We start from the raw sequence: 11255 nt of genomic DNA, 5'->3' as shown, positions 1-11255 counted from the left end.
TCTAAAACTGAAGTGTGTGCTTCAAGCACAAAGCACCTACATGCTTTGAGGAATCCCATTTGCTGCACCTAAAGTGACTGAACTGATTAAGATTATTCTGTAGAACAGTTTTTCCTCAGGAAGTGCCGAGTTGTTGAACTCAAACATTTTTGTGGGAATGTAATTTTTGTGCTGTTGGATAGAACTTTCCATGGTAAAAATTGTTCAAGTAGTTTTGAGATCTAACTGAGAAAGTGAGTGAGATGACATTCCATAAGATAAGCCAACAAGTCAGAAATTATAACTTGGTGGCACCGGCTATTCTTGCATGGATCTCCCTTCCTCACCACTCTTGTTAAAGCTTTGATTTTAAGTAGACTAACTGTAAGTTGGAGGAGGAACTTGTGCTTGCATTATGCCTATCCAGGGAAGGGATTGCTCCTTCAGACCTGTAGATAAATGGGTTTGTGTCTAATCTCTCTTCTCTTTTATTTCTGGTGTTCCTATTAGGGGTGCAATGCTTGGTTTCAGATATTTTTGGAAGTTAATTTCGCTTAACCATAATGGGTCTGTTTTCCTTTTCACTTGCACCTCATACATTAATTTCCATCTGCACGCAGCAGACTTGAACTATATCATAGCACTGACGTATCGTTTTACATTCATCATGCACTCAATTATCAAGGAAGCAAATGGGTATTTGAGGAGCAATGCAGTGACAAGTCAGATATCTTGCCTTTTTATTTTCTGGCACACTTACTTTTCTATCAGGCTGGATTTAAAATTAATGGGGCAGAAATTTCATTCCAAGAGCGTGCCAGGTTGAGTTCCCCCACAGGACTGTAACTTCAGCAAATGTTATGATCTATTGGTGTTTCTGTTTCAAGCCCAAACTTGTTCTCCTGTGTTGTCTTATATTTATCTAGAGTACAGAAATGGCTAGTACTATCCTCCTCTGCACAGATAACACACTCAATGCACACAAATACAATTTCATTGGTTATTTATGTTATATGATCCCATAGTTTGAAGGAGCTCTGAAAGGACATTGTTTTATAATGAGGGTATACCTCCTCTTTTAGGATAAACACTGATAAAAGACAAAAACATAGTGATAGTGAAACTGTTCCCATTGTCATTTTCTTGTTCAACACCCCCCTTGGGAAACTGTAGCTGTTTATCTCAGCTTTGACAGTTTCCTATACAGATGTATAGTAAACATCAGCTACAGCTCTTGTCTATTTACAAAGCAATAAAGAACTCAGTTTCCTTAAACATATTCATTTTGAGATTCAGATTTGAATATTTTCCACGTCAAGTAACAGGGAAAATCTCAGGGCAAAGCACATACTTCTGAAGGAAGATGGGAGTAAGATGATTTGGGTGGGGTGGTGGTGTCTCATTAATAAATACATAAAAATGGAAAAAACCACCTATAAAAATCATCATTAAATTGGTGGCTTCATAGAGTTTTATCAGGTTGGCCCTCAGATTAAATAAACCCAATGCTCAGCTCCAAACCTGGGGAGAGGGAATGGATGAGATGCACAATGCCAGCTTGGCATGCTGTGTCTGAAAAAGAATAGTTCATTGTCTGGCAATCCTGGCTCCACTGATACTTAGTCAACTCTTCTGCTTCACGGTTTAGTCTATATAAGCATTAGCAGCACCAAAACCTAGGAGAATACAGGACAAGGAATGAGAAGGTATATGGAGGTGAGATAAAGAAGAACTAGCAGCACATTTTATAGGACCACCACCACCATACAAAACACTGGGGAGCGGGGAAAAGAGTATTTTTAAAGTAATTTTCTTCTGTAAAATCTATTTCCTACCCATCTCCAAAGTCAATTGACAAAAATCTTGAATTGACAGAAAGTACTTTACTGAAATTAGAAGACTTTCATCCATATAATTAGTCATTTGAAAATACATTTGAACAAAAATAGACTAGCATTAGACTTTCAAAGTGCTTCGCTTGATTAAAGTAATGTAGAAACACTAATATCTGGCATATAATGTATTAATTTCTTTAATTGCATTAAAATATTTTGTCTTTCACGTTTGGTTCTATTTATTTTATAATTAAGTTCCTATAAAAGAAGAGGAGAGAGGGAAAGATGCCAATTAGAGGAACTGCTGGGCGAAAGACAAGTAAGACCAGAGTTCCCAAGTCTGAGCATAATCAGCAGCAGAGATTAATAAATCTAACGCAGGAATAATTTTATTATCAGAGCAATTCAGACAGAAAAGAGCTTCTGAGTAAAAATGACAAAACGCACAGCAAAGTAGTCAGGTACTTAGACAGCTTGGTTTCTTTACGTGAAAAAGCAGGTTTGAGGGGTAAATTAGTAGCGAATGGTCTGTTAATCTAGTGACCCTAGATCACAGTCTTTATGACCCAAAACAAGAAAGCAAAAGTTTTCAGAATTAATTAAAATAGGAGAAGGAGTAAGATTGATATAGATATAGTTATATACAAGAGAAGACTCATTTCAGTCAGGTGTTCCCGAGACTTAGTTGTTTAGGGTGAGCTCTGGAGTTGAAGTGGCAGCATACGTTTGTTTCCTGTTATGGCGTATTTAAGGCCATTTCACAGCCTTGTCAAGATTCAGAATACGTTTCCCTTACCAGAATTATGGATCTCTCCCTTGACCGTAATTGCTAGTTATGTTTCAATCATAAGATGATGGCTGTTCATCTGATATTTTGGAATACCATGCCGTATATGGGAAGCATACCTCTCCCCAGTATTCACTCTTGGCTTGCTCCGGCTAGGCTTGGGAGTTTCTTCTTGTGGCTTTTTTTAATTATGTGGCAGAATTCAGGAAATAATTACATTAATAATAATGTTGGTTAGTTGAACTGGGGAGAACAGAGGAAAACAGCTGTTCAGTGAGCAGCAGAACTCAAGTCTTCATTTCTGAAGGAAAATCCCCCAAAACCTTTATCCCTGACATTGCAGTTGGGAAATAATTGCACGTGTTGTCACCGTGCAGCTCCTGCTGAATGAAATGCAGAGAGGAGCTCTGCCAGCCATTCCCTCTGCAGCCACTTCAATTGACATCCTTCCCTCTCTTGCTCTTCAACTCTTGTCAGAAAATAATAATTTCAAAGGCTTCTGCTCCACTGTGAAACTTGTCTGAAATTGACTGATGGATTCAAAAAAGGTGATGAGGAGGCTGAATGGGCAGCACGATCACACAGTCCTCATTTCCATAGGAAATGAGGCCAGAAATATTTATATTTAGGTCAGTGGGATGAAGTCATGTTCTCTACCTTTCTTCTCTCCCCACCCCCCCAGGCTCCAACTCGCAGCTGTCCTTCAGCATCACGTCCGGGGACAGCGCGGGGCAGTTTGGCATTGATGACAGCGGGGTGCTGAGCATCAGGCAGCCTTTGGACCGGGAAAGCCAGTCTTTCTACAGCCTCGTCGTGCAGGTCCACGATATGGCCCCTCTCCCTGCCTCCAGGTACACAAGCACTGCCCAAGTTTCAATTATTCTGCTGGACGTGAACGACAGCCCTCCCAGCTTTATCTCCCCGAAGCTGACCTACGTCCCAGAAAACACACCAATAGATACGATTGTGTTCAAAGCGCAGGCGACCGATCCCGACAGCGGTCCGAACAGCTACATTGAATACAGTCTGCTCCGGCCTCTGGGAAACAAGTTCAGCATCGGCACTATTGACGGTGAAGTGAGGCTTACTGGGGAGCTCGACAGAGAAGCCGTGTCCAACTACACCTTGACTGTGGTAGCCACCGACAAGGGCCAGCCATCCCTTTCCTCATCGACGGATGTGGTGGTTATAGTCCTGGACATTAATGACAATAACCCACTTTTTGCCCAAAAGCTTTATAAAGTCGAGGTGCGGGAAGATACTCTGACAGGGACGGATTTAATCCATGTGTTTGCTACAGATGGAGATGAAGGTACAAACGGGCAGGTCCGCTATGCCATTGTGAGCGGAGATGCCAGTAATGAGTTTCGGATAGATTCTGTGACAGGGGTGATAACGGTTGCCAAGCCTTTGGACAGAGAGAAAAAGCCCTCCTATACGCTGACTGTTCAGTCGGCTGACCGCGGGAGCAGCCCCAGGACGGACACCACGACAGTCAGTATTATTCTGAAGGATGTCAATGATTATATCCCCACGTTTGAACTTTCTCCCTACTCTGTGAACGTCCCTGAGAATTTAGAGACGCTCCCAAAAGTTATTCTTCAGGTGAGAACATTCAGCAGATAAATACATATCTCCTCCTAACATTATAAGCGTGCCTCAGTGGATGATGTGAAGGTATAATGTAGTGTCTTTCCTCCAAAATTAACATTTGAAAATTTGCCCCTTGGCTGTAATCTAACATCCACTGGTTTTTGGCTTGTTTTAACTTTTGTGGGGTGGGGTGTTTTGGTTTTTTGTTTTTGTTGTTGTTGTTGTTTTGTTTTGTTTTTTAACCAAAAGTTTACGTTATGCTGTGGAGGATTGTTTGTGTCTTCCCTACCTATCTTCCTACGCTGGGACTTTAAGAGTTTGCTGTATCTCTCATCTCAGTCTCAACTTTCAGGCAACAAATCTATCAGTCTGATCATTGCCTACATGGGATGAGGCTCTGTGCCAAGCACTGAAAGAGCACTAAATGGATTCAGCCGGCAGGACATGCAATGCCTTCTTTGATACGGAGCTCAGGCTATACCAGATCATCTGTGGTCTTCACTGAGCCCCAACACGCTCATTACTGTATTCATACTTAAGAAAAATAAGTATTCAACTATTTAATATTTTCCAGCTATGATTTAAGTCCATCATCAGTGTTAAGTAATTTTTACAACTACAGCTAATTTATACTAGCATTTGGATTAATTCAATCCGTTCGTTTGGTTTATTTTCTTAGAGAATATTTCCTCTATCCCAATGAAATTTTGCAGACCCTGCACTCCTCGGTTCTTGGTATTTGTTCCCACCTGTTTGCACTGCTTTTCTAGGTTGTGGCAAGGGATGATGATCAGGGCCTAAACAGCAAGCTTACTTACGTGCTGGTGGCTGGAAATGAAGAAGGAGCCTTTACTCTCTCGGCCAGCGGGGAGCTGCGCTTGGTGCAGAGCCTGGACCGGGAGACGAAGGAGCAGTACGTGCTGCTGATCACTGCTGCTGATGCAGGTAAAGCAGATAGGCGATCTGGGGAAATCTCGTCACTTGAAAACATTGCATTCTGGATAGAAAAGTATTTTCATGGTGGTCTGAAACTTTAGTAGACAGAGATTGGTACCCTAGTTTCGGTTTTGATCTCTGAGGGGAGAGCTGGGTTTACCTGATGTCAGGGAGAGTTTGGTTTCTGGAAATCAGGATTTATCCTTATGACTAGTTATCTAGTATTACTAGGACTCGCTACAGATCTAGGCAGATTGATTTTTGCCCTGCAGTAGTAAGTGGTCCTACCTAGGTCATAAGAGCTTCATGCATGGCAATAAAAACCAATATAAATGGCAATAAAACCCAATATAGTGTTATCATCAGAAATGTGCAGACAGGTCCGCTCAATGGCCAGAAAGCAGCTGTGGACTACTAAGTTAATCTTACTGAAATCTTACTTTTCAACGTTTTAATTTTCTGCTTTGCTCAGCATCCAGTCGTATGTTTACTCCAGAATCCCAAACGTATTCCAGCTTCCCTCAGTTTTAAACAGGACGTGAATTCTTGTTATGAAGATTAATTACACTTTCACTTGAGGTGTCCGAGCACAAAATTTTGGTTTCAGATTTTGGTATGAATATTAGTAACGGAGACATCTGCATCATTCTGGACCGATCTCCGGTCCCCTACAGTCTGATGGATTTAATTTACTGCAGAACTTGTTCTTACTTTCTGATAATAAAAATAGAAGCAAACCCAACTTGTTGACAAGTGGATACAATTTTGTTTTCTGCTGTATTGTGTGCAGTATCTCGTGTCAGTGACAGTATCTATGACTTATATTTTCCTATTGCGGCAGCGCTCAGGTATTTCACAGTCTGAGCACAGCTGAAGCTGCGAAACAATTTTAGGATTTGATGTATCATTTGTCTTGTACTTTGGCTAGCGATACTGTATGCTTTGTATTTTTTCCACTGGCTTTCCATTACTCTATAGCCACAAACTGCTCACTTATGACTTGGACTTGCTTGGGCTTGAATGTCCTTACGTTCCTTCAGAAGCTGAGGCTGGATTTGTAAGGGAAAGCAGATCCTTCATGTCTGTTTACTCTGCCAGTCCAAGTTGGCAGGAGCCAGTTAGGACTGTACAGAACTTATTAGCTCTACAGACAAAATACCCAGAGACTGAACTGATGAGGGGTGTCATGCAACCAAGAATTATTGTCCTTCTTGGAAGAAGAAGGGGAGCAAGAGGTCAGTTGTACCCCATACCTAGCATAATGTTTACACATTATCCCGAGAGTTTGACAAGAGCACAATCTTTGTCTAGACTCTGGTCCCTAAAAAATACAAAATCCAGGAGATTTACCCAACCATACCAAAAGAAAATATTTATTTGTTGGGAAATTCCTGAGTTTCAGATAATCCAGGGGTGTGCATGGGGCTATTGTTGTTAAGGGGCTGAGAAGAGCAGCAGCATGTTTTATTGGTTCCTGTGTTTAAACATGTAGATATGATGCTGATTAAACACTGTTTGAAGCTGTTGGGGTTTTTAATTTGCTGTGTTCTTATAAAGCTAACTCACAAGTTATTATTCCCTCCTATCAGTGTTAAAAGGTACTAGCAAAAGTGCTCAGAAGCAGATGTTCAGTAGTAACTTTAAGCTAAATTTGACTGTTCTACTGTGTTTAAGTTTACAGTCTGACTAATCCACAGTTAGTGTGATTTGGTACAGTTTTCAGCCACCCTGATGAATAATGTTAGATAACATCTTCTGATTAGACTTGTCTAAATTTATGCCATCAGAGAATACATGTAAAACTAAGTTAGTCATGATTTATCTAAACTTAAAACATCACAGGAAAGTGTCCAGCTTCAGTAGAAGTCAGTGCTAGAACTTTCCTTGATTTCATGGAAGCAGGATGTGGACCACAGTCATGGTAGATACTTAAATTAAATTAAATTAAATACATTACAAACTTAAGAAATTCTAGGGGATCCCTGTTATGTTTGAATTAGTCATACTGAGTTTAAGCAGTCTAGATGGTAAAGAACACTGGCATACAATTCATTGGGGATGTCTTAAAAACCCATGTTTGTCACAATGATGTGGAACAAAGGGACCAAGTTACAGATGCTGGGATTTCTGTCGAGCTGCATCTCAAATTTTGTATTACTATAAATTACATTATCATACATAGAACGCACATGTACTTCTGTAGACATTTGGCAGCTGAGTTAGAAAAATAATGTGTGGGAGGAAGCTTTGCTAAAAGAGTTGCAGTGTATCAGAAGAAGAATATATTTTTTAAAAATGAAATATTTTTTGAAAATATTACAAAATATTACAAAAGCTACCAGTATGGGTGTATGATGGATATCCAGATGGTAACAGTGACCTTTGCTAGTCAGTGCCTGCATCATTAAATTGGGTAGTTCTGGTCCTACTAGCAGAAAGATGGCAATGACACAGTCTTGATACGGGTAAGAAAAGTGTTTTCAATATTATGTTCTTGAGCAACTGCTAAATGTTTGTAAAACAAACTCTGACAGATGTGTCCAGTTCTTTGTCTAATGAAACTATTCCTTTAGAGTGTCTTTGTATTTTTTTGATAATGCTTAGAAAGAAGGATTTTGTGTAGAGAATTCAACCAGAAACACACACATAACACAGGTAGTAAACTCTGTAGGAAAGCAGTGCTTGCCAAAATGCTGAAGAAAGCAGGCTTGTCTGAAATTATCCATATCCATATTATCTTTGAAAATAAATCAAGGCAAAGGTATTATACTTTGCACTTTGAGTTTGGCTTTTATTAGCTGTAATAAAGTCTTTTGGATTGTCTTTAGCAGGCCGAGCAACAGTCTTGCCATATATGGTGCATCTTATTTAGGTTTTGGGGTTTTTCTTTTACAGATAAAAATCATGGTAGACATCCAGATGCAGTTAACTCTGGGAACTGTCTGGGTAGCACATTAAGGGCAAAATTCTGTCTGTCCATCCTGCTTCCCATTTTCCTTCATATCTGCATCTCAGTTTTAATAGGCTACACTGACTGGTTTAAAATATTAAAAGACTATACCCTGCTCATATAGAAGAGTATGCCAAATCTTTCCTTTCTCTCAAGGAAGCAGACACAACACATACTTAAAAGCACATTTAGACAGAAGTACTGATGGATTCCCGATTTGGTTTTGGCCATCTTCCTGATCTCCCTATACATAATCAAGGATTTCTTACTTATCTTATGTTTATTATCAGTTCATCGACTTGTGACTGTGGTTCTTACAGTGTTATGCTAGCCTGTGCACAGAGAAGTTGGAAGAAGTATTTTTAATTTTTCATTATTTTTATCTAGAGGTATCAGCTTAAAGTACTGAAAACAATCTGTGGCCTCAGAAGGGGCAGTGGCTTTGGGTAATGGTGGTTATTTCATCCTCAGTACCTCGTGGGTTTTATAGCATGTATTGGCAGCACATGTGCTGAGTCTGTCTGTGGCAGGGGAAGGATTAGGACACGGCGAAGCAGCAGCCCGCGTGGTGCTGAGCTGGCAGGGCTGCATGGGGTGTGGTACCTTGTCATGAGATGGAAGTGTGTTTCCAGACCCCCAGTCTCAGTCCTGGGCATGTGATAGGAGCTATTGAGTTATTAAGAGTTGAGATGCTCATAAGCATGCTGGGCAGGTCAGGTGGGGATGGCTGGCGGAACCACAGGCACCAGTGGTGGAAATTCGGGCAGTTGATGCACAAATGTTTTCCCAAGCAAAAGCTTCCCTCAGGCCCAGAGAAGTCAGCTGTGATATATGCATCGTCCTGGCTCCAGCCCAACTATTCCTTGGCCTCGCCTGCTAATCCTCCACCTGGTCCTCAGGGTAGATCTTTGGTCGGCAGAGAGTCTTCTCCCTGTGCTGGGGGAGGAAAAAGCCTGATAAACCATTTTCTGTCATTGGGCTCAGAGATTTGTGGTCATGCAGCCTGCTTCATGTCCAGTTTCCACAAGACAGTCTGCACAGAGGTTCTTGATTTCAGCCGTGTTTTATCATCACTCTTCCCTCGCTTCTGCACTTCCACCCTGCTCTAACTCCCGCTGGGTCTCAGACACTGGGCTGCCACTCTGGGCAGTGGGGATTTACTAAGACACACAAAGCGCCCATCGCCAGGAATATTCAGCATCTTCCAGAGCTGTGTACCTGGGGCTTTGGTCAAGGAATAAAATATAATTCAAGCCCAAAGTTCAGCCACCCCAATTTCGAGCCCCTCTTGCAGCACAATCTGTAAGACTAGAGTGCATGAATTATAAATACAATGACAGGCAAAATGATGGGCTGTGGAATAACATGATAGTGTTTAGGTTGCAGATGCTCCCCCAAAATGACTGCTAACATAAACACCAAGAAACCTACATGCAGCTATTTGAATGTGTCTTCATGGGTCTGTTTCTACCACATAAATCATTAGCTTCACTATACCTTTCTTCATGGCAAAATGGTTGGGAAAAGAGACTTTGTAATTTTTTTTAATTTTTTTTTTCCACCCTATCTGGTGGGGATGCAGCACTGGGTAAACATTCAGCTCTGGCAGCATGACAAGAACCGGTGCAGCCGCTTTTATCATCCCTGTCTTTAACTCTTTGAGCAATTTTCTGGACAAATGTTAGCATTCCAACAGTCCTCCTCCTTTTATTTATTTGTTGCAGGGATGTCAAGTAGCACATCTGGAAGCCTGCTAGCGGCCCAGGACTACTGTTTAAATAAACTGCAACCACCATCTCTCGATTCAGTTGTTCAGAATGGCATGTTGCCACAATAAAACCAAAATCAAAATGTGATGTTTCTAATGAGAAGTGTGTTCCTGTGGGGTTTTGTTTTGTTGGGGTTTTTTTGTTTGTTTGTTTGTTTTGTTTTGTTTTTTTAAATAAATAATCTATTTACTGATTTGGGTAAATAGTTCTGAAAGAAATGAGTCAGTGGACTGATTATTATATTTAGTTAACTGTTCTTTGTATACATCCCTGGCCTGTATGAAAAACAGCCATATGTTTTCTCTTTAGAAAATGTTGGTCCTTGACTTATGCATTCTTTTCTTCAAGAATGCAGGAGGGCAACCAAGCAGAGAGGTTATATCCTTCTCAGGAATTCTCTTCCGAGATAGATTTTTGGTTCCCTTCAATCCTAAAATCAAATAAAACCTGACAACGTAGTTGTTTTGTTGTGGGTTTTTTTTTATTATTTTTTACACATTTTAAGATTTTTTCCCAGTTTGGCGTAAAGCACCGCTCTTTTCCAGTAATCATAAGAAAGTCTTGAGGGTTAACACTGTGTGAGGTTTATGTGACTGGGCTTAAAGACATTTATACTCATCCTGTTTTCTTAGCATACACCGCAGTTCTACTTAGCAGGCAATCTACAGTGTGAAAAAGATGTTGCCTGAAAAGAATTAGTCGTATTTTTAAAACCAATTCAGCTGTCTTTAAATTTTGATGCTGTCAAAACAAGCAAGCAAATTTCAGTTAGAAATGTCCTGGTTTGCATGCTTTCTGTGCTGTGTCTAAATATACACATCGCTTCGGGCTTCAGTGAGCGAACTGAAGCTGATGTATGCTTACCTTGGTGCTTAGCAGTTTGCATAATGATTCTCTCTTCTATGGTCTTATTTTGTGCCACAGCTGTTTCAAAATGAATATTGGTTTCTGTCCCAGCTCCATTTATTTCCTTGCCCTTATGGAAACTCGTCCTTGTGTGGGTGTTGTCTACTTGAGTCTAGTTTTACTGGTTTACTATTTTACGACTTTTTTACTTTTGCTCTTTTAATACCAGTACTGAAACTATCATTTAAGTAGTTCTGCGTGATCTTTTGATTTATTTCTAAATCGCACAGCGGGAGGACTGAAATGGCGACAGACTCATCAGTGCGTTCATAGTGTTCGTTTTGTCTTAGTGTCATCTAAAATCAGGAGAGAAGAGAGCTGAGACTGGCTTTTTGTAACTGTGGGAAGCTAATCGCAGGATCGCACCCTTTCACAGAGCCTGGAAAGTTAGCACTTTTCAATTTTTCTCTAGAAGAAAAAGCTCAAAAAGCTATTTAGAAGGTGTGTTTATGGCAAAGTCATTCTGATGTCCCCTAAAGAGTAATTGTCAAGGAAGAGAG

The 11255-nt window shown here is 40.6% G+C and overlaps 1 protein-coding gene across 1 annotated transcript in view; it reads left to right on the top strand.

The window, feature by feature from the left end:
• Nucleotides 1-11255, top strand: part of FAT4 (FAT atypical cadherin 4) — a 150934-nt gene that overhangs the window by 87197 nt on the left and 52482 nt on the right. Inside the window, exons 5-6 of the mRNA XM_037398243.1 lie at nucleotides 3284-4206; nucleotides 4965-5139. Coding sequence (XP_037254140.1) covers nucleotides 3284-4206; nucleotides 4965-5139 — 1098 coding nt within the window. The remainder of the gene's footprint in view (nucleotides 1-3283; nucleotides 4207-4964; nucleotides 5140-11255) is intronic.

This window comes from Falco rusticolus, chromosome 1, assembly GCF_015220075.1.
Source record: "Falco rusticolus isolate bFalRus1 chromosome 1, bFalRus1.pri, whole genome shotgun sequence".
NCBI classification, from domain to species: Eukaryota; Metazoa; Chordata; class Aves; order Falconiformes; family Falconidae; genus Falco; species Falco rusticolus.
The sequence above is the reverse complement of the archived record's forward strand: the minus strand, read 5'-3'. Positions and strand labels throughout refer to the sequence as shown.